Source organism: Brienomyrus brachyistius, chromosome 24 (genome assembly GCF_023856365.1).
Source record: "Brienomyrus brachyistius isolate T26 chromosome 24, BBRACH_0.4, whole genome shotgun sequence".
Classification (NCBI taxonomy): Eukaryota; Metazoa; Chordata; class Actinopteri; order Osteoglossiformes; family Mormyridae; genus Brienomyrus; species Brienomyrus brachyistius.
The window spans coordinates 4,271,900-4,296,201 of NC_064556.1; the positions used below are offsets into that span (position 1 = coordinate 4,271,900).

General features: G+C 42.5%; 1 protein-coding gene across 1 annotated transcript in view; it reads right to left on the minus strand.

Annotated features, from left to right (window-relative positions):
• The window catches only part of LOC125720227 (PDZ and LIM domain protein 4-like), a 29,246-nt gene extending 16,491 nt beyond the window's left edge, over positions 1 to 12,755 (minus strand). Inside the window, 2 exon segments of the mRNA XM_048995451.1 lie at positions 5,299 to 5,450; positions 12,446 to 12,755. Coding sequence (XP_048851408.1) covers positions 5,299 to 5,450; positions 12,446 to 12,538 — 245 coding nt within the window. The 5' untranslated portion in view covers positions 12,539 to 12,755.
• Between the last annotated feature and the right edge of the window lie 11,547 nt (positions 12,756 to 24,302).

A 24,302-nucleotide genomic window follows, 5' to 3' on the forward strand; every position in this document is an offset into this window, starting at 1 on the left:
CTTTGTACTTATAGTTCAGTCACTCTGAAGTATATTTAAATATTTTTTTCCTTTCTGGAGTTTTTAAATCCATCCATTCTTATCCAATGTGGAGTCATTGTAGACCTGGAAACAGTAGGTAGGGGACACTCTGCGTGGGATGCCAGTCCATTACAGGGCATGAGTAATGACCAATTTACAGATAGCGTTTCACCCGAATCTGTACTGAATCTTCTACCCTCAGAACATTTTTGTGTAATTAAAACTCCCATTGATATCAAAAATGATCTGAGGGTAGAAAGAAAAAAAAAATCATTGTTTCAGAAAAATAACCAGCAATAAAACTGTAGAGGAGGTGGGTCCAAGTGACGAGAGGTAGGCCGGACCATCCAATCATATGTTTTGGACCCACCTCCTCTACAATCTGATTGGTTATCTCTCTGAGCCAGTCATTTTTCTGTCCAGCCCTCAGAACATTTTTCTGTGAGTAAAACTCCCACACGCTCACCTGAATCATATCTCTTTGAACTGCGGGAGAAATCCCATAAAAATATGGGAAACCATGAAATCCGTGGGATTCAAACCCACAACCACAGGAGCACAAGCCCACTGGTTTACCCATTGAGCCACCACACCATACCACACCACCCTGGAAAATACTGCTATTATATGAAGGGCTCTGATGTATCTGCTATTAAGGTACTTTCTGTTTACTTCTGATGGATCAGTTTATACATTTCCAAAGCTCCAGAAAACGACAGATTTTCCACGTCCTGATTATCGATGTCATTCTGAATTGGGTTACAACGATAACTCGGCCTGAAAGCCTCCCCACAGCTTCCTGTCTCCATCCCCGTGCCTTTCCCCAATCAGATCAGAGACCATTCCTAACTGCTAGCATTAAAGCCTTTTCCAGCAAACAGCAGTCTCTTTCATCATTCCCGCTATTTTTAGTAGAAACGCGATTTGTGGTAACTGAATATAATCTTCCACGGCTTCTCACTAAACATCTCAGCATGTGGTTACACTGTACACAAAATGCCTCAAATACCAAAGATCATATCCGGGTTTAAATGCTATATGGAAGTCTGTAGTGTATTACACTGCCTGCTTCATGTCATTTATTTTCACAGATTATACTAAACAAGATTCCCATTAGTCAGGCTTGGAGGGAGCTGTGCGATCGGAAGGTTGCTGGCTTAAATCCCAGGGTCAGCAGAGTGATGTCATCACTGGGCGCCCGAGCGAGGCCGTTAACCTTCAGCTGCTCCAGGGACTGGCTGCCCCCGCTTTCTCGCTTTTAAAGCGCTTTGAACGACAGCAGTGTATGAAAGATACTATATAAATAACAAACTTGACTTGACTCAAGTCTCAAATTGCTTGCCAAATAAATAAAACGTAACTTATAAATGCAACTTTGTAAACAAATCTCCATTCCACGAAGCTACAAATAATTCTATTATCTCATAAATCGTAAATCTCTTCATCCTTCGTCCGATCCCAGCACGCGATAATCTCCCCTCACTCGCTGCCTGCTCCCCAGCTTTTCCAGCCTCACCGGCCCCCAACATCCCGCCTTAATTCACTAAAACAACAAGAACAATTCGCTAAAAATCCCAAAATACATCTGGGGATCCGTCATCCCCAGAGGTGCGCTGCCCAGTTACTCAGCATCCCAATTATCCTCCACTGGACTTTCCAGTTTCTTTTCATCCTTCCCTCCCTCTACCTGATGGAAATGCTCCTTCTAAGGAGATGCCTCCTCGTCGCCAGTTGTAGACTTTCATAACGCTTTTACGTACGTAATATCTTCATTCATCCGACTTTTCTGGTGGGTTGATCCCCTTCAGGCAAGCTGAGATTCATCCCCTCATGGAAGGTTAACTCATCGGCTCAAGCTAAGCCTCTCTCATTGTGAACCTGTGCGTCGTCTAATTACCGTCAACAATTCAGCAATTGACTCACCTTCCATTGTAGCACAAAGGCCAATTCTTCTACATAATTAAAAATGTTACATAACAGTATAAGCTGCGCTGATCTCCATCCGAAAACAGTCCCTGCCTACAGAGTTGCCTGTCGCGGCCACCATCGTGGGGCTCAACTGGTTCCCTACGCCGATTTCAATACTCGGAGCTGCTGCACGGCCTTGCGTGCAAAGAGGCCATCGCACACAAACAGGTGCAACCACAGCCCCTGAAAAAACAAAACCATAATTTATTTACACAACTAAAGTCAAACTTTGGATTGCGAGTAACTTGGTTTGTGAGTGTTCTGCAAGATGAGCAAAATTTTTAAAAATGTAAGTATTACGTATACGCTTTGTCTGCCTCGCGTGATCACAACTGAGCCGATGGTTCTTCGCTTTCTCTCGCTGCAGGATTGTGGTTAATTGTCTCCCATGCTCTCAGTCGGCGTGCCTCACTCGTATAGTAAAAACTTAGTAGAAAAGCACCACCCAAATAAGGGCGTAGCAGTGCGAGCGATGAATCTGTTTAACGACAGTGCAATGTCCACATTTCCGCGAAATCGAAAAGGATGCAAAAGCAGCTGTCATTGATAGGTTCCTTGTTAAAGTCGCACAAAAAAAAAAGATTCCAGTGAGCCAACAGATAGCAGTGATTCAGTTAGTTATAGTGAAAGTCGTCCTATAAAATAACCATCCTCATCTCCTCTCTCTCGTCTCCCTCACACCATCCACTTTTCAAAGGTAAAGTGCAGGTTAATTTGTTTTATGTATTTTTACTTTATGTTTCGTATTAATCATTTTTATATGAATATTTTTGGGTTCCCAATGGAAAAATTCACTTTGATGTACGAGTGCTTTGGATTACGAGCACATTTCCGGAACGAATTATGCTCGCAATCTGAGGATTTACTGTACTCTGGCATTCTGTAGTTTTCGCGTATCCCATCAGGGTCTCCTTGGAGACAAAAACACAGATATATATTGTTGAAAGCGAAGCTTGGGGCCCAAGCACAGGGTCAGAGCATTTATCCAGCACCCAAGGAGCATTTCAGGAGGCTGTGGGCCGTGCTCAAGGGTCCAACCGACATCCTTAGTGCACGTTTTCCCCAATTCCAGCCCCGAGGGGCCAAAATCCAACACAGTTTGCAGCTCAGACACACCTACTAAACATGGTTACTAGCTGAGTAAGATATTTTTGAGCAGGGAAATCTGGAATATGTGTCAGCTTCTGGCCCTCCAGCACCAGAACTGGGGATCTCCGCCTGATTAGTCAGACCTTCCACTCACAGATACTGAGGCACAACCCACTGAGCCACACACGCCGTTCCCAGGGCATAAGACGGCTGCTTATAAGGGAGTCAAGCCCCGGTCTCCTGGGTGACAGGCGGGGGCGCTAACCAATACAGAGAAGAGACCTTCTGATGGGCGTGTCTCTGTCCCTCAGTGTCACGCCTCCAAAGGCAAATCAGGGTCTCCTTGGAGACCCAGCAGACCCATCACGCCTAAATAAGGCAAAATATTTCGGCCATTGTACTTCATCATATTGACCCCAAGTACAATTATGTTATTGTGTGTGATACATTTCTTACATATCTATCATTAACGTTGCAATTTAATATGTTCTCTAGGAGGCAACCATAGGGAAAAAACAAACAAACAAGTGAGGATATACATCGCAGAAACTGCAGCACGGTAAAGATTTTAACAGCGTTTAAATATCTGTGGAAAGTTATGTGTAGGAGAAGCTCAATAGATGGACGGATCCGCCGTGCGACCAATAGCACTTCTAAAGAGACGTCAAGCTGATTGCAATCATGTGTGGTTAAAGAGCCAGAACACAGATAGAGCAAACGGAGTCTAATTATTTTCCATGACAGGCCAAAGTCTCCCAAGCGGAGTTTTCCCAGCTCGCAGCCTTTGAAAGTCTTTATGCCCGAGTTTAGAGCTGGAGTACTGTAGCAGCAGATTTATTTAACAACAAATGATCTGGCCTGCAGTCGAAATTGGGAGCGGGGAAGAGGATTGCCATAAATAGCAACAAAGAGGGTTTAATTTACGTTGTAAAAAAAAAAATCACAGAAAATCCACCCGGTACAAGCTTATGGGGCCGAGTCCGATTCGGGGGGTTGGCTCAGACATACAGGTCAATTCTAGATTTCATTTAGCCGCAGAAGGAAAGCCTCTCTGTTTGGGCAGAAACAGACAGGTTCCGTCTGGTTCTGCGGGCCGAGAGGCGGCATGGACGCTAATCCCCCGCGCTCTCGGCCTCCAGGTCACCGTGCACATCAGCTTTCTCATTTTTTTTTCCACTCCCCTTGCAGGTTCCCGAAACCGTTCATTTAGCGCAACGCAGGCCCTCACATTCCACTGGGCTAAATCTCCCCGCCCCGCCAGTGGCACTGAGGCGGATCATTCGTTTGGATTGAGGGCGTCCGGCGGGCCGCAGAACTGCAGGGTTCCACGGCCTGGTGTGCCAGATACGTCTAGTCGTCCTCCAGTGGCTCGGAGTCGCTGCCTCCCGGCAAACAGTAGAAAAGAGCCGTGTCTCATTCTGGAGCCGGCAATAGGTACATATCGGTTCCGTCATTCCTCTCCACTGTCCAGCAGTGCAAAAAAATATATATATAAAAAATATATATATATAAAAAATATATATATATGTGCAATATGCGCAAGTCCCGTAAAGTCCCTGAAATGCAAAAAATACGCTGTCCTTGCACTCAAAAACCAAGCTTTGTTCTTCACTGTGTGTGTGTGTGTGGGGGGGGGGGGTCATATATTAATTACATTATTTCAGTGTTGTGTGTGTGTGACCATTTTTTGGGGAAACTCAGTTTCATAAAAATCTGTGATAGCAACCAAAACACTGCGGTTACGGTTAGGGCTGGCTGGGTGGGTGGGTGGGGGGGGGGGGTTAAGGTTGCCGTTGCTGGAATTAGGGTTTTGCTCACAGAAATGAATGGAGAGTCCCCACAAAGATATTAGCGCGTGTGTGTGAGAGAAGACGGGATATATGAAAATGAAAAAATTCCAATACACATATACTTATGCAAATCGCAAATAAATCATCATTCTAAGAACATGTCTATTAACATAACAAGTCCGGGATGGCAGAACTACTGACATACCCTAATACCGATCCCTCCTCACTTTTAGTCGACTAATTACCTGTGAACGGATCTTGTCTCTCTGTAGTGGTTAACCAGATGTAATTGGGGATTTAGTCATGTAAGATAATTATAAGCAACCTCTGGTAGTAAATGCAGTATTTCACGGTATTTGATAGCTTGTTCGGAGTGTTACATGCATGCACCTTGCTGGGAATTCTAACGGTATATTTGCCCGGCGGCTACCTGTTGATGGCCAGGACGAGCTGTGCGCTGCAGGCCTTGATCCTGTTCTGAGCCTCCATGTGGGTCATGGTCTCTGTGCCGTCGCCGTTGATGGCTAGAATGTGGTCCCCAGGACACAGGTTGCCCAGCGCCGCCTTGCTTCCTGGCGTGATCTAACGTGACATCGGCAGAAGAGGCACATTTTAGTCCGGTGCGTCACGCTCGAAGAACAACGGCGACGTTGGCGTTTAATCAGCGCTCCGCTCCTTTGCCAAGCAGACGCAGAGTCGGGCACCCGGCAGCACGCGTTCACTCCCGCTGATTAACAAACGATTCATCCTTTAATACTCTAGGAGGTGACGCAGGTTTGTGCCCCAGGCGTGATAAGGTTACCTCCGTCACCTCCCCGTCCAAGAACCATGAACGTACAGTAGACGTGACACGCTTATTGCGAGGCCGAGTTCATGTACTAAACAGTCATGGTCGCGTCACCACTTCCTGTTACTTTTCTTTCAAGCCCAAAACTGTGACAATGCCCCACTCTTCTAAAACAGTGACATCTCGTTAAAATAGTCCAAAGCATGCGGTATGTGAGGTCCAGAACCTTCAGAACTTGATATGCTTGTACTGGAATGAACTTCACGGCAAACAGAAAAATAAATCTGAACGGGTGATGAAGCGGTACACCGATATAAGGGTTTGCATGACAGCCCTGACAATTTTATCCTCTCCTCTTATCCCTCTATCTCTTCTCTTTCTCCTTGAGACCATGCATCCTAAGTCATTGTACATATCAAACACCACACTTATCGATTCATTCACTCAAGACTAATGGGCACTAAAACCAGTTTAACTGTGCAAATAAATGAGCAGTGGCGATATGACCCAGCAACTTAGTAGCAATTTCTATGATAAGAACATTTCCATATATAGGAGGGGTGGTTAATGTCACATTCCTGTGTTAGAGGAGCAGGCCGGACGTACGAATGGCTTTAGGAAGCCTGGATGACATAAAGCAGTCATTCACAAACATCACACATGGTTCTCTTTCAGGGAATATTCTGCGTTAGGCTGGCCCAGCGGAGCTCGCTAACCTTTAGGAGCTTTGCTTGGTAACACAGGACGGCACTTCACGTTAACTGGTTGTGCTGATCCCGGTGAGGGGGGGGATGATGAACGTGAGGATGCCAAGCGACCAAACAGGTTACGCAAAAACCACCGACTATAAACATTCCTACCCCCTTCCTACTGGCTCTTTCACCCTGCCCATATCCGCATTGGTTTTATCTTCTAATAAGAGGCTATCCTCGGCAGATGGATACGATATTGGATACTGGAAACCCGACACGAAAGCCCTAAGTGGAAAACCCGTCGCCATAAAGCTGTCATTGTTGGCGAGGAAAAAACTGTAAAATCTCGCGTGTAAACCGGACGGGACAAAAGGAAGGTATTCTGGTAGAAACCAGAGCAGGACGCCCCCAGGACGATTAAGGCATCCTGACAGCACAAGTCCTCAGCTGTCTTTTCACGTACGCCTGGTAAAGATCGCCGAGCTCATAGGTCGCGCCTCCGCCAGACCTGGACACGTGTGAGCGGTGCAACTCCCCTGCAGGTCATCATTAAGATCGGCAGGGTTTCAGACAAAACACGCACGCTACTTTCAATGCACGGTTTCCATCTCCCGTGAAAATCACACCAAGCCCTTGTTTTGAGACTTACTGGGTCATCTGGGTGAGGCTGTAGCCAAAGTTCTCACTTAGGTCGTGACGCCTGGCCTATCGCCACGGCGACGCAGCGGGACACAGAAATTCAGGACCAAACAGCCGCTCCTGACTCATTCTCACGGCTCTTTCTCAGAAAAGGCCTCAATTACTGCCGAAGACATGCAAGCACATGCACAGGGACACCCTGTTTCAATGAAAATTCTCTACTTTGACATATAAAGGTTTTTTGGCCCCCGTTTCTTTCCGTAGGGCATGTTACTGCTGGAAGTCAGCAGAGCCCTTTCAAGCTTAAATATAAAAAGCAAAGGTTGCAAAAAGGCATTGCGGGCTAATTGGCCATTACCATAAAACATGGCAGCGAACACAAAATAATCACCTAGTGAGTTAATCACTCAACAACCTCAGTCAAAGAAGCTAAATATCCCCAATTCCTGGCTAATCCTTGTATTTGCTAGTTAAACGTTTACTTCACGTAGCAATTTGCATTCACTGCAAAGATATGACAAGATGTAATCAGTTTGTGTACCATTAGGAAAGATGCAGTAAACTAATTTAGGGGAAACCAAATTATTCGATTAATCGTTGTCAGATTCTGTAGAGTCAAGCAAAAATACTGCAAATGAAATGCTGCCAAATTGTAAACAAGAAGCAGACATTTTTTGCCTTTTTTAGGGAATTAAAATGTTTGGCCGCATTTAAAAGCCAGCAGGGCCAGGCTTGCATTTCGCTCTTGTGGTGAACGAACACGCTGGTTTGCTGTACAGCTGATTTTGTGGTTCGGAAATACCACTGCATTTTTCAATATTTATGCTTAGCGGAGGACAACGCCAGCTTCACGTCTGTGTGCTGTTTGATAATACCTCTTTTGTTTGTTTCTCAAATGTCTTCGAAACGTGGTTCTGGCTTTGGCAAAAAAAAAAAAAAAACGTCTCTGTAAAACTTGTGCCAAGACACAATTACACGAAGAGAATTTAAATATCGGACGTGTTAGCGAACTTCTTTTCTTCAAGAATATGGATTTCCTTGCACAAAATTACAGGTAGATGAGTGCATACAGTTCGGCACGTTACATATCGTTGGACATGTACGTTACGAAAACCAGTATCTTGAAAAAAAATTTTCTTCACCCTTTTCACCATTGGCTACTTACATAAACCAGACTTTGGCAACTGCATGTTTTCATCAGCCACTAAGCATATTCAAAATGTTGGGAATCAGTGCTCTTGGTACTCATCGAACATCCTAAGTCTGATCACGCTGCCTGCCCTTGGCTTGCTCGGACTTCCTATTCGCATCTCTCCGCTACAGCAGCACAGCTAGGCTTCGCTCACCAGGTGCAAAACAGAGCTCACCCTTAAACCATCCTCCGCGAACTTAGAACACCCAGAGCTGCGGTTGACGCCCAGTTCTGTACTCTCTCTCTTGAAGCTATCTCTGACGTTCAGATCCAGGCGTCTTGTGTTTGAATTCCCTCCGCGAAAGAAAAACATTCATGAAGGGCCGGACGTGCTTGGCTGTGTACGGCGGAGCACCTGAACATCATTCTCCGGATGAATGATATGCAGAATCTACAGCTCTCCAGAGGAGCTGTGCTGAAGCAAGAGTATTAGCAGGATGCACATGTTAGACGTTCAAAACCAGTTCCTGTCTGAATGACGCGAAATTACTGCGAGCGGTTCGTAAAGAACAAGACCTTCAGAAAAGGTGAGTCACAAGCAATTGTTTCAGGAGTTAATGTCAGTCTGGTGACATTGGTACTTTAGTGTGTAGTGTGTACTAGCCTGGAACAGGTAGTAGTACACAAACCGTGCAATTCGCCACAGGCACCCTGCGTTCAAGAAAATGAATCGGAGGGTTCAGAACTCAATGCACTGGTGCTGGGGTGCCTACTAACTGTGCATCACCTACGCCCAGAGCTGTCAGTATGATAAAAACTTGACAACACACCCTTTTCCACGTCCTTCTGGAAAGGATTCCGGCATGTACCGTTACTGCCAGAGAAACTCTACACCGTGCGTCGGGCCCCAGTGGCAAAATGCTCTCACCAGTCAGATGAATAATTTCAAAAGCATTTCCCTCGACCTTATATTTCTGGGAAAACTGTCTATTATTACGTGGCAGGAGTGACATGCTGTGACAAATCCGTATCCCATGATTCAGCGTAAGAACGGTCAAATGAATAAGGCAGATGTTGTGAGGAGAACGTGGATGGCATTCTTCTCGGCCATCCCAATCGCCTGACCTCAGTCCCACACGGCGATTGAGGGACCGCATCTGACGCCGGTTTCCGTCTCCATCATAAGCGTCGCGAGCTGGAAAAAATTCCTCGCGGAAGAAATATGCCGGATTCCTGAAGAACACTTCCAGACCCTTGTTGACTCCATGCCACATTGTATTCTCGCTGTCTTGGCTGCACATCTCGTCCCAAGGGCTTACAGAGTGGTATTCTGTTTGCATTTTCAATAATTTTGCAGAGTGAAATATTATATTTCTGGATATCTGCAACTTTCAGGGTTTCAAAACCAATTATAGCTTACTTCCATGTTCTGGTCATGCCTGTTTGCTTTGTTTACAAAATACGCTTACGCTTTGCTTTGGGGGTGACAGGAAACTGTGTACTGTAAATATTTGAAAACGGCAAAGAAACTAGATCACAGTGAAAATTTCTATGACAATACAAACAGTGACCACAATGACTCGCACACAGTTCACCATACTGGATATTTGAATGAATCAGTCAAGTAGGTCTGTTAGCCCTTGAGTTCCAACAGCTTAATGCAATCAGGGTCACATGACACAACAAATATATACTTTACAAAAACACTGTCAGAACTGCATCAACAATATTAATCAACATGTTAACTGCTACTCTATAAGTCTGTATTTTTTAACATACGTTCTTTAAAAAAACATTTCTATTCTGAGACAAACACCCATTAATATTGGTTGTGTATATATACTTGGAAAATGCCCCAAATGTTGAATGATGAAAGGATACAAAATAACAAACTTGGCTCCTTTTATTTCTTTATCTGTTGTATCTTGTTTTTCTGGTTACAGGTTACACTCTGAACAAACAACTTTTAAGTTCCGAAAACTCCCTATGTTTTAATGCTCTCAAAAATAGTCACTACAAAGCGTGAGGATTCTATGAAAGCATGTCTCAGACATAAAGCTTCAGGTTGTCATGACAACAGTTTGTCCTCTAAGCACTGCATGTAAAACAAAGTTCTTTGTGTGGCAGATGTAACAAAACAGGAATAACGTTTTCGAAAGAACCGGAAGATTTGTTCAATAAAAAAAACTAACTAGTTATGCCTCTTTATAACACCTATACCATACGATACAAAAGCATGTAAAAAAAACCGACAGATACAGTACATAACTTCAAATTCATGTTAACTTCCATTAGAAGTTCCTGGGGATTTGCTTCTCAAAGGTCAGATATATTTCTGGTTCTCTCAATAGCTGGCAAAATCTGCCCAGGTATTAACACGCTAGTCAGTCACACAATTCATGTTAGTTACGCCATGTAAACATTGCTGTATTACGTGGTTAAATAGCAAACACAAGGTCGCGATAGAAAAAGTCGCTGTTAGATATAATTTGAAACACACGCAAACTGAACTGCGGCTATTGTTGCCCGTATCATTTCGTTTGTTCCTTAAATATGATTTATTTGATGAGTATGACTTTTTTCTACGGAATTCTTCTCCGTGCAGATCAGCGCTCTCCGATGATGTATTGCCGTATTTCAGATAGTGAATCTGATTCATTCGTTCATTCATCCACTAATAAAAGCCTGAGTTGCTGCAAACCATTGATACGGCCGTCTGATGCCTTCCAGACGATCATAAATCGTCCTTCGCCTAAAATTACAGGTGCTTCAGGTCATTAACTGGGAGAAATGCACTTCGAATCGTGCGCCCCGTTGAATAACCGAGCTCAGTATATGTGGAAGTGGAAAACACAATTCTTGTTGCCTCTCAGTGTTTAATAGTGTCAGCAACTAGGACGATTCGCTGAATATAGGAGCGTCCGTTTGATGATCTCATTGATCGCATCATTGTGAGCACAGTATGCAGACCGGCCTCTCACATGGAGCACCGGGAATGCACCGATGATGCAACCTAATCCGGAATGCAATCACGTCATTTACACTGGGGGTAAGTAGCATATGCGATCTGATTGTTCATAAAATAATACCGCTACGTTTGATCCCTGGGCACTACCCTTACAAAAGTATTAAACCGATTACTAACATGCGCTGCACCCTTTAAGCTCGGACTATGAATCTGGCTGAAGCTTTTCACGACTATTAAACTAATTAGCCTTTTCTACAGTATAAACAAATTCAAAATAAATTACTATTTGTGCATTTATGCTGAAAATACCCCAAATAGTATTATACCGAAAGAGTATATTCAACAAGAAAGTCGATGGAATATGTAATAATGCACAATAAAAACTAAAAATAAATTATTTAAACTATATTATACATGCGTACATCCACTAGTCGCTCGGTTTTTTTCCCACTGGGGCGCAAAAATATAGTTGTAACATCTGGACTGTTTCAACTGCCCTACAATCCTGTATTGCAAACAAAGTGTCAGCAGCCTTACAGCGTGTGAGGGCGCCGGCTCTCCTGTCCCTTGTTAAGCAGCCACACCACACTCCATTAACCTTAGAAAAAGGCTAAATTTCACCGTTACTCCTTTTGCAACGTCTACCGTTTCGTTATCATTGTGCAAGCAGCGGAGAAACGCCTGCGTCCGCATGTCAAATGACTTTCAAGACACGACTAAGCTTCATACCTCAATTTATTTCCCAGATTACTTCACCAGATTGTATAGTACATTATTACGAAATATAAACAATAAAAGGAAGCTTTACGGTGCGCCAGTAATTTGTAGAAACATGGTGTATGGGATATTTAGATTGAACCACTTATTTTTAGCAAGAAAGAGAAAATTCCCCCCGAATACCAGAAAAATATCTGATGACGTTACCTGCTACAGTAACTACACAATGCAAACCTTAATTTATTTTATTTATGCCCGACCGGCTACAATAAACCGTAAAATTAAACCACCTGATTTACACTCAAGGCAGGTAGGCAGTTGCATTATTTACCCGATCGTATCCAACATACCAAATCTTCATACACAGTACTGTTGTTGCTTAAAGTAATATTAATAAAAAGAATGAACTTATAACGTCCACTTGTAACTTTTAAAAACACTTAACACCGCGGAGCTACGAAAAAGCGCGCTGTCTCTTTACTTCGCATTAATTCATTGGCAACCCCGCAAACGATTCGTCCATTTCAAGCAATATCGCCAAAAACCTCTTCATGCAAAGTGCGCGTATTTACATTTCATTTAACAGACTATTAAGGAAAATAGAGTAATGCGTAAAAGTGAGCGGTTGTAGGTGAAACGTACCCGCGAAATGGTTAATGGTGTGCTAAAATCCCTTCCACCCACGAGCCGAAAACCCCAAGGTGAGGGTCCATTCAGGGTTATGGTTTGGGGCATATCTCTGCGGGCGCAGTATCCAGACACCGGCGCTGAAGAAACGTACAAGTCCCGCTGGCAGAAGCTGCAAGGCCACACGGTCTCTCCGCGAACTTTGTTTCTCGCTTGATACAATCTTTAAATAACACGATCCCTCTCTGACGTCTCAGAAAGGGGGAGTTGTACTTCGTGGCCGCTCGCGAACAGGACTGAATGGGAGGGAGAAGCGCGGCGCCATGGCAACGGTGCGGGTCTCCGTGGCAACGGTCCGGCGCGCTGGAGGATGAGTCCGGGCGGTACTGAGGGGTGCGCGCGGCCTGCGCGAGACGAACGCGACGTCCGCGGAACTGCACTGCAAATCCCAGCATGCAATGGGAACTGAGAAGGCCCTGAAGCCCTTCCCCGGCCTGTCAAACCACCGTTATGCGCTGCTGAGATCGACGTCGCACGTTTTCCGGTTGCGCATCTACTGTAATAACTTTTGACAGAGGTGGAAAGTTCAGGTCCAGAAAGTACAAATGCAGACCATGATTTTGTTTCAGCCAACTAGCTGAATATGAAAAGTAACAGTCACAGAGTACTCAACTGGTTTGGTTAAAACAATATCTTGGTCTGGATTTTTTGTTTAAGGTTGTAAATTCAATGTGTTGTATATCAACTAATGTGATCGAATGAGCAGAATTGGTTGTACATAATTGTGTATGTGTGTGTGTTGGGGGGGGGGGGCTGATTTGATCCTTACCAGTGTTAAAATCAAAACTATGTCCTGCAGGGTATATTACATGTTTAAATGCACATCATATTCATCATATTTAGATTTTAATATAATTGATATGGTAAATTAGATACTATTCTGTTCTTGTTTATTGTTTTAATGATAGCCTGCTTGGTTTCATCTCATCTCAGGTGGTTTGTATTTGGTCACAAACCAGCATCAGCATAAATACCAACACAGAATTTTGCAGATTGCCTGCAGATGTATAATTGGTAACATTTTCATGGCACTCACTGCGAAACTGTGCTTCTTGGACACTAGTTCGAAAGATTTGTGTGCCCTAACAAAGCTGAAAATTGTCAATCTTATGGGACATATTTAAATGGGGAAACCACTGATCCAGGAAAATACACCGAGCAAATATTTGAGGAAAAACGAAAGCATTAAAATGGAAACATCACTGGAAATGATTTTCTCATATTTACGTAGAGCAAATCCTGCAGAACGACATATTGGTGGCAGATGTAACTACAGGAAATGTAGAGACAACCGAAGAGTTCAGAGTTTATTTCTTTATTTTGGTTAAAAACATCTTTATTCTTTAAAAATAAATATATTAACATCCATATTTTTTAAAATGCATAACAGCTCTTTGAGTTTTGTCCAGAAACCTTGACAGTTATATATACCAGATGGTTTGCTAAATATTTCATGTTCATTAATAAAGCCTGTGAAACAGGTGGCGAAAAGGTGTCTGAATTTGCAGTATAAATATTTTATTTCATCACAGTAAAATGTTTAAATGAGCACATTCTTCAGTAGAAGGTTGTTGTTCTTGAACACACTGGATATGCATTATGCCCAAACCAATCTGTGAGGATGGCCAACGCCTTCAGAGAGATACTACGTAATGTCACAAACTGTTACATTGTGATACATTTCTTTATATATATTCAAATGTACACAAATGTACAAAGACAAACAACTGATTTACATACATCATGATATGACCAAGTTAACTGCTATGGATCATAATGTTAAACGGAATGTTTATTACCCTGTCAAAGTCACCAAGAAAGAAATTGAGTCTTAAATCAGAAGAGCACTGAGTATCACTTAATTTTGTTTAAACTGTTTTGTTTAAATTATGCTGTTTTGTTAATGTTTGAATGTTATATCAGCACAAGAAAAGCTTGGCTTGGTCCGTCTATTTCAGGGAAATGCAGACGTTTCAGGAAATTCTAGTGGAGTCTGTAAACTCAAAGGCATGATGGTACTGTAACGCAATCGCGGTAATGATCCCAGGAATAAAAACCTTAAAGCTGAGTGTTACGATTCCTGCAGAAATAGAAAACCAGAATCAGGGAAAATGCTGTAAAGGCAGCAGAAGAGGGATTCCCAAGAACACAGAGTGGATGAGCTATTCCTGAAAGACAGCGAGATCGACTGCACATCGACTCAGCATTCAGCCATAGAACTGCAGCAGTAAACATTCCGAAGGTTACTAATAAACACCGAAAACAAAGCCATCGTCACAGCAGGATTTGATGTCAGTTCCCAGCATAGGGGCATGCAGTAAAGGCTGTACGGTGGATGGTAACAGAACAGAGACGAAGGTTGAAGACATCTTTCTCTCGTAGTCTGACTAACATGTCTGACTATCTCTCACGTGCTGCAGTGAGTCAGACTTGTCACTGCATTCTTCTGATTAAACATGAAATAAAATCCTGAGAGAAATGACTGTGTTGTTCTCCAGCACACCGAGGACACCAACGCCATCTTGGCGCCACGTTACGATCATCAACAGCCACTCTAATCCCTTGCATTAACAATCTGGATCATACTGCATGGCAGCTGGTGAGCTGACAGTTAATTACCTAAAAGGGTCCAACTAGGTAGAGATGGTTGCGTAACCCAAAAATGTCTTCCATAACCAGAGGTGGACATTTCAGATACAGAAAGTAAAAATCCAGTCCAAGATTTTGTTTCAACCAAGCAGTTGAGTACTCTATGACCGTGACTCTTTTTTGCTCAACTGGTTGGTTGAAACAAAATCCTGGTTTGGATTTGTACTTTCTGGACCTGAAATATCCGCCTCTGTTCATAATGATTCCAATAGAGTAGACCTATAGGTAATAGCCGGCAGCCATAGAAACTCATTTAACATTTAACTGTGACTAATTTAAAAAAATTCAATGAAGAGGAACCCCCCCCCCCCAAAAATCTTTCTTTAAAAAATGCCTTCATTGACATTGTGAAGCTTGGATATGACACAGAAATTAGCAGCCCAGGATAAATTCTGAATGGGATGCTTAACTGTGTGTTTTTGGCAGAGGTGGAAATTCCAGGTCCAGAGATTAATATCCAGACCAAGATTTCGTTTCGACCAACCAGTTGAGTATAAAGAGTCACAGTCACAGAGGACTCAACTGGTTGGTCGAAACGAAATCTTGGACTGTAGTCCTACTTTCTGGACCTGACATCTCCACCCCTGGTTTTTGGATTGTAAGAAGCTTAGAAACTATAGGAGCTTCTTTAAGACATGCAAACCCACGGCTAGGGGCAGAATTCAAGCCGTCAGGCCTGGAGGTGGGTGACCTCATCACTGGCTGATGTACCACCGGGGCACAGTTGCAGTACCTCACTTATCAAATCCCTTTGCAGCATCATAATTAATATGCCACTGAAGTTCCCATTAAAAAGTGTAAGGATCCCTGTGGATCTGCACAGCTACTTGGTCCATAGGGTAAACAAAGAATTTCTTACTCACTGACTCACTGACTGACTGACTCACTCATTAACTGACTCTCACTCACTCACTCACTCACTCACTCACTCACTCACTCACTCACTCACTCACTCACTCACGGAGCCTTAAATGAAAACAGAGTGGAGAAAATCACATGGAAAATTGATGCGTCAGGAAGTCTGTAAACCTACAAACGTACACCACTGACGATTCGATTAAAAGCGTCACTTAGCAGGGCGTTCTTTGTTCAGCGTTTGTTCAGCATTTTGTGATCCTTGTTACTTAAATGTTAAGCGGGCTCGTGTTCAGTACAGTTCATATATTACTGTGCCACTTTAGCACCTTGCAAGGTGTCCATGGGCTTATTATATTGGTCTGGATTGGATTAAGAAGTTAACAAAAGAGGAAGAGGGCAAAAAAACTGTCAGAGGAGAGTGCTTTATGGGCCATAGAAGTTTTAAAAGAAATAGAAATGTAAACTGCAAATATGGTGAGTTTCACGTGCAAGACATTACAAGGCCGCAGACCCACAGCCAAGTCAATCACTGCATTCCTTCACTGGAAGAGCTGTTTTTCAGGTGCCAGTCACATCAGCTGCAGCCCCCTGTCCCGCACACTGCAGTGAGGCAGTGGGCCGAACGCTGCAGTGAGCGGGTTGCAAGCGCCGCAATTTGACACGAGCAAATCTAATATGAAAGAAGAACATCTGCCTTGATAATGTCTTAGAAGCATTTGTTGCTAATTAATATGACGTTGATGTGCGGCAGTAAACTGCAAAACTCAGACATTGTAAGCAGCTAGAAGTCTTTAATTCTGTACTGATAAAAAACACAAAATTGTGTGAGACTGTACCACTGCCCATGATATTAAAACATGCTGCAGTCCAAATTAGGAAAGGCAGCAGAATTCCGGCCATGTAAAATTCCCAGTGGAAATTCCCATAAACTCATTTTTAGTTCATGGGCTATAAATCAAATTGTGTTAATGATGTAGAATAAATACTAATGATTTGTTTTTACAAGAAGCTTTAAAATACCCCCTCCTCCCCGTTAAGATGTATGGTATTTTTCCAGATATATACAATGTTTATTCTAATTCTTCACAGGAAGCAAATCTGGCTGTTAAGCTAAAGTTACAATTAAAACGAAAGAAATGTCCATTATGCAGTCATTATGACTGAGCTACTTGTATAGCACTTTCGTCTGTGTATTATTAATCAGAGACGGTAAATAAATAAATAACGTCGTCGTTATACATTGTCATAGCGACGAGTGGCAGGCTTCCTGCTACGATACCTGGAAAATCACAAACTGTTGCACTGGTTATTGTAGTTGTGATTATAAGTTGGAAACACTATGTGTGAAACACTAGCAGATCAGGGATGTTTCAGGCCTGCTGCTGTCTTAAGTATCTGGGGGATGAAATATAAAATGTCAGGCAAAGGCCAGCACTGCATTCTGCAGTGCTGTTAGTGCGGATTCCATTACTGCTAATTCAAGAACACGTGACCACAGCTGGAGAGCTAACAAAAGATCAGATGCCGGCGGAATTGTGGGTTTAGAAAACGCCTTCATGCGGTGCAGTGGAGACATTATGCACAGATTAATTCAAGGCAGCACGAAGCGTATTTTTGCCAGTGCTTATGCCTGAGCCGCTACATCTGTTCTGATGCCTTTTAAATAGATTGTAGCCCAGTCATTCAGAATTCCATATAAGATTGAAGCCCGATAATCAATAGCCTTCCCATTATATTTTACAGATAGCCAATGCAACTTAATCCTATATAAGGGAATACCAGTCAGTGCGGTGCAGTGCTTGTATTAAACAGGTACACAGACAGTTACGTTGTGCTGTCAATGGCCATATTTGCCAGTTTGCATAAGATCGATGGATACATGGATGGATGGATGGATGGATGGATGGATGGAAAGTGGGCCTAAATACAAGACTTGACACTTTACTTCCTCTGCATTTGGCAGAATGTATAAAAGACAATTGAGCCCCTGAAGTGTCTGAAATACGACTGATAGTAATGTTACTGCAAAAAGGTGGTGTGTCATATAATCAGACAGACAGACAGATTGCAGTTAACCCTCAAATTCCAGTGAGTTACTTGCAAATCCTGAACCTCTGCTCAGTGTGAGTAAACCTCATTCAAACTGATGAACCTGGCCCTCACGTGACGGGTGGAATTTAAGATGGTAAAGAGACATTCTAAAAATCTACTTCTCTCTTTCCATGCAGCTGCTGATCAGGGTCATTTCCGCAGTAAACCTGCACGCATGTGCCCCCGGGGGAATCCTGTCCTGTACTCATTACCCAAACTATGAAGCGCTTGGTGTCTGTTCTATAAACTGTGTACAGGAATGGTCGCCCAGAGTACACACCGACAGGAAATGTCTAGCTTTGTTGTGTTTCGTGTTTACTGTTACCTTTGAGGGGTGTTTTCAATCACTTCTTTGATTCCTATATGCGTTTGCAAACATTTCAGGGTATTTAACTCGATTTGCCTTTTTAAGAAAACATGCGTATGAATGGAAGAAAAATCCAGCTTCAGCTAGGCGCTATAATACTGCGTATTTCAAAGAGAAGCCGCATCATCACAGCTTCACGTCTTGCTTCACATCTCCGTCTTTCCCCAGTTTAGCCGAGTAAACGATGACGCAATTAATCAAAGAGGTTCGGATGCTAATGAAATATTGGCTCTTATTTTCCAGTGCTGTAGAGAGATGGGTGATCTCCATGGGGTCGTTAGAGAAGGGAGAATAGACGTCCCACCGCAACTGAAGCTTTATTAAGGGCAGATGTTGATTGTGATGGAGGTAAGGGATACAGCAGGCAGACTCATAATTACCCACAATGGCTCAGATCAGCGTCTTCCTCTCTACAAGACGTGAGCTCGGATCGCTTTCCTCTCAGGCAGCGGCCGTTGCAGTCTCCTCGAATGAAGACGCGTGTGTGGTTTTTGTGAGCTCGCAGTAGAATACCTTGCTCTTTTTTGCATAATTACTTCCAGACTATCATCTTCCCTTCGCATTCCTCTGTCACAGAAAATCAAAATGTTGTCCCTGGAAACGAGTCTAAAATTCTTATTTGGTTGGATTAATAGTTTAAATGGAAGCACATGTAAGCGCAGGTGAAACTGACCGTCTTGAGTTAACCTTCCTAAATATAGAGACTCTTAGTTTTTACATTCGACACAACAGTAAATTCCAGCCTCAATCTTTTGCTCTTCGAAACACCGAACTTGAAAACATACCAACAAGCCGATGATTCTTTGTATGTTAAACTGAATGTGTCATGAGGTTCACATACTCTAAACACATGGTCAAATGTTCATTTTCAAGTACCGTACATTTGACAATGAATTACATGCCTACGTTTTTTTTTTTTTTTGAGAGCTTACACTAAATGCTCCACTCAGAGTTTTTGCGGAGTTGTGAAATCTGTTTGGTGGGATCTGAATTTTAGACTGACCTTTAAGATGCTGAAGATTTTTTTTTTTACAGTCAAATCTGAAATAGTTTACTAACATATGTCCAGTATTCTGGTGGTTAGGGGGGTTTGATATCTTAAGTCTCTGAGGTACTGTGCCGTCCTGTAGATCTTGAGAAGTCCCGCATGTGTTACAGGAAACCTCATGACTTAAGAAATAAGGTTTTCCTTTGAAGAAGAATAGGCAGCCATAGAGCCAGTCTAACCTTCAAATCAAAAATATAGGATAACAATATTTTAGTTTCATAGGTCATAAACCCAAATATTAGGCCCATTTACATTTACTAATTCTCCAGTACGTAACGAATCAAACGGAACATGTTACACCTTTGCCCTCGTTAATCTGGTCTGATACAGCTGCCGTAATGAAGCATCACCAATAACTGTTACGGTCTCCAGATTCCTCGCACAAAGCCTTTTTTGGCCTCGATCCCGGAAGCCGTCACGCACAGCTTCAGAGATCTCTTCAGCTTCACCGAAAAGGAGCGCATCCCATCGGTGACCTTCCTTATAATCATGCGCCTCCCGGGGGAGTGGGTTATTTACCGACGTGCGAGTCGCTCGGATTTACCACAGGCTTCTCAAAGAGCCTCCGCTCAAAGGCGCGACAGCTGGATGACCCCCTCCCCCCCTTACCATATAAGCCAAGTCGTGGGAGGACATCCCAGGGGTACGACCCAGGCGGCAAGACGGGTGTCATCTGGCTCCTGCTCCACTTAAAAAGCACGTGCGTGCGATCGTTAGTGCTTCTGCGCCGCTGCTATTGCAAAAAAAAAAAAAAAGTACGAGTACCATTTTCTCACTCTTTTGATGACAGCACCCCGACACCAGATGTTCGCTGACTGATGCTGATGCCTCCATGCTGATAGATTCCCCGAACCCTTTTACAAGACCATTGTTGTACCAGAAAGCTCCAATTCACTGCCTAAATCCGCCGTCATTCATGCCAATCCCATGTGCTTATGAGCGAGACCGAACGCCATTCGCCAAAGCGAAAGTGACATTGCTTTCATTTATTCTTTATTGAGTGCAGTTTAATAAGAACAGAGAGCCCCCCAGGAAACATCCCATAATGCATTTATGACCTTTTGCTCTCCCACGGCATGACTAACAAAGGCGAAACCCACGTAAACACAAGTGTCTGGAACCGTTTGTCCATCTGGAAGAAGTCTCAAATAAATTAGTGGGTAGTCAATATGTTTGCTATCTAGTAATTTTGGCATCTCTCTGTCAAAACACTGCTACCTGCAGTCGAGCAGTGATGCAGCGCCTTAACCCCAAGGCCACCTCCTCTACCACGACAAAACGTAAACGTCAAAATAAAGCGGCAAATGTATGCAGCATTTCCGTTTCTTCGCTGGGAGCCAGTGCTTCACACAACTAACGTGTATTCTGTGCAGTCAGACAGCCCGATCCTTTATTCAAAACCAGCTGTTACGTGTAAATGTATGCAAACATGACTTTCACGCCGGTAGGATGGGAAATTCCCTGGCACCACCAAAACCGCGAAAGGGGAAAACTCTGCGTGTGTTTTGAGCGACACCCTGTGGCGACAAGGTTGCACAACCTGCAGGACGAGACGTGTCTTCGCAAACATACAGGGGTAGCTCTGATAAGGCAGCCCGAGATCAGCACCGTTCTCGTCAAATAAAAGTTATTTTAGTGTGTTCCTATTTGTTTTTATTTATTTATGTTGTTTCGTTTCTTATTTGGCAAATGCAGTTTCCTGGCACAATATTTTAAAGTAGTGAATACTTTATATCTTTACCTGTAACAGTAAATTAAATTCACTTCAAAACAAGGGAATATTTTTAACAGTAAGTTATTGCTGAGATACCAATCACAGGTCTTCACTGTCATATTTGTCTGCCATTAAACGCTCGGATATCTCAGAGCTTTTGCATGACTGAGCAGTATTTTGATACTGATTTATCAGTCTGACACTAATTGTGGCTCCTGTGATATTGGTGAGCGAAATTCTAAAATCGGCTGTTTAACTGCCCCTCCCCTGGACTCAGGATAAACGCCTGGAATCACTGACTTTTAATGAAATCTAACTTGAATTGCATTCTCAGATATATAAACAGGGATTAAAATAATTAAGTGCAAATCCAATATATAGGCCCATTTCTCCCTAAGGACAACGTGGGAGTAAAAAAAAATCGAGGATGTGCGAAAACATGTACTGCCGCGTGTCTACTAAAACGGCGACTATAGTATTTGACCTTTGACCTTTCTATAGAAGTAACATGCAACGCTTTATAAAATAAATTACGCCGGATGTTCATTTTTTATGAGATATAATTATGAGATTAATTAAAATTTAGTTAAACGACTGTTAAAATTAAACCAAACAAAATCGAGACGTTATGTTAAGACGTTGAATTTTAATATTAAGTTGTACTTATATGACCTGAAAAAAAATACTCTTCATTTATTGTTAACGAGCTCCATCTGCTGGCCATTTTTAGCTATCATGCATTTAACATTTAATAAATGGTAATAAATGTACATTTTAAATTTAATAAAAATTAAACTGCTGCTGAAAATCCATTCAAATAATAATGGAAATAGGTTACTATAGATTAATACGTGAAACAACCGAATTCAACCAAATTGGATTCCTACTGTAGTTTTTTTAATGTGCATTAAGTATTAACAACGGAACGAAATTTAAACGTGAATATTCTGGGTAATTGAACTTGCCTGTAAAAATGCGACACAATTTAGGATTTTACTTTTTAAGCCTAAAAAAATAGAACCTCAAACTATCCCGCCTGTTTAAATGTAACATATGTCTCATTACCCAATACACTGCTTCCACCTAGTGGAAATGAGAAATGATTGGGAAGAGGCTGAAATATTACAGGGTCCTCTACGGCAGTGATTCCCAACCGGGGGTACGCGTACCCCTAGTGGTACGCGAGCACATTACAGGGGGTACGTGGAAAAATTTTTTATATTTAATTTCCCTGATGATGGGTAAATATTATCAGCCATTCCATTAGCTGTGCCCTGGTATAGAAAGAAAATCTATCTGGGATGTGCTGCTTAATGAATAACAAACCCAGCTTTTATCAATGAAAAGAGCAAAAAAAGACATAAACTATTGAATCATCAACACATTTGACAAAGGGGGTACTTGTGGTATGAGAAAATCTCTCAGGGGGTACACAATTCAAAAAAGGTTGGGAAACACTGCTCTACGGGACAAGTTGAATTCACTCAACATAACGGTCCTCGTTTTGGTATATACATTTACATATTAACAGGCGCGCTTGTCCAAAGCGACATACAAGTGAATATAACAGTAGGTATACATCACAATGTACAACGTTATACGTCAATTGTGACCTTAATATTTAAAATAATAATTTTCCTTCTAAATAATAAAATAGAATAAATGCATATTAATTACACAGTGGATTGAGAGTTACGTGTAGATTAAGTTACATGCAGATTAAAACGTCTTCACCATACCGCGGTATGCAAGGGCATAACTTTGGGTTGAGCATTGGGGGAAGTTGAGGTCTCCACCCATTTAGGGGAGTTCAGGGGGGTGTACTGGATGGTTGTGATTATTGGGGGGGGGGGGATTACAACCTCCCCCCGCGCACCCTTCATAATTTATGCCCATGGCGGGACGTCACTCTAACAGAAGTTGGGAAAATATTTCGCCACCAGGAGGCGATGGTGTAAATAGAGTGAACATAAATGGGTACAGTACGGCCCAGGTGGTGTTCAAAGCTGTTCATATGCCTGTATTATATATACCAAACAATCTGACTCCTCTCAGATTTCCGCGGGCCTGTTTATTGCAAGTCTCAAAGAGCCTTACCTTTTATTTGCTAGGTAATGTGTCCTTCCATATTATTAAGCTATTCCTTTGTTAATACTACACAGTGGGCTACTCTTCTCGAAGTTCGTGCTGTGTGATGTCTTGTTTTGCGCCCTGTACTCGGTCGTATTACAGAAAAAGTAACCTATCCACCCATCCATTCATTTTCTATACCTGCACCGGTAATATTTCTTCATATCATTACATGCAGTTTCAAGTGAAAATCTGATATATAAATAAAGGATAAGCCTTTGCTCAGGAAGGTCTTTCTCTAATATGCTTTTAGTAGGTGCAACTATCAACCACACAGACACTGGCAGATAAGTAGTAATCTGACGAAAAGAGATCTTAATATGTTTTTTAAGACAGCACCCTAAAATACGATTAATAGGCTACCATTGGCCGGTTGTCACAGCTGTTGTTATAAACATTGTATTAAAAGACATATTTAGTACGAATTACTCGGTACTAATTCCTAGAGCCATTCTGTAATTTAAATCATTTGCCTGCAGGGCTACTAAAATGTCATAGCAAACACAATCATCGTAATTTCAAACATTAAGAAAATGTGCCGTGTAAAACCGTGTAAAAACCTGAGACAAGCTTCAGAATAAAAGGCTCACTCAGAATTTGTACCTTTCCTTGTCACTGGGCTTTTACCCTTGAAACTGTACCTTTTCAAGTACAGAAATTGACTCTGAAGAACATCCCAAGGTACAAACATCATGAATGGTACAGAAATGTTCCGGAGAGTCCATTTCCAGTTTTTAAAGACAAAGATCTTATCCAGACGGTCCTGTTAAATTTGTTTGTCGTTTTACGATTTACGGATTTATGAATCTATTCATTTAACACCTTGTTAAAAAAAAAAAAAAACGATGCTCCGAGCTACGTGCAAAGGGTCAGCCACGCAATGTCGCTTAATGGGCGGCGTAGGAAAAACGTTGCGCATATTTTAGGAGGATTACAAAGTGATGGTTAGGAGCCA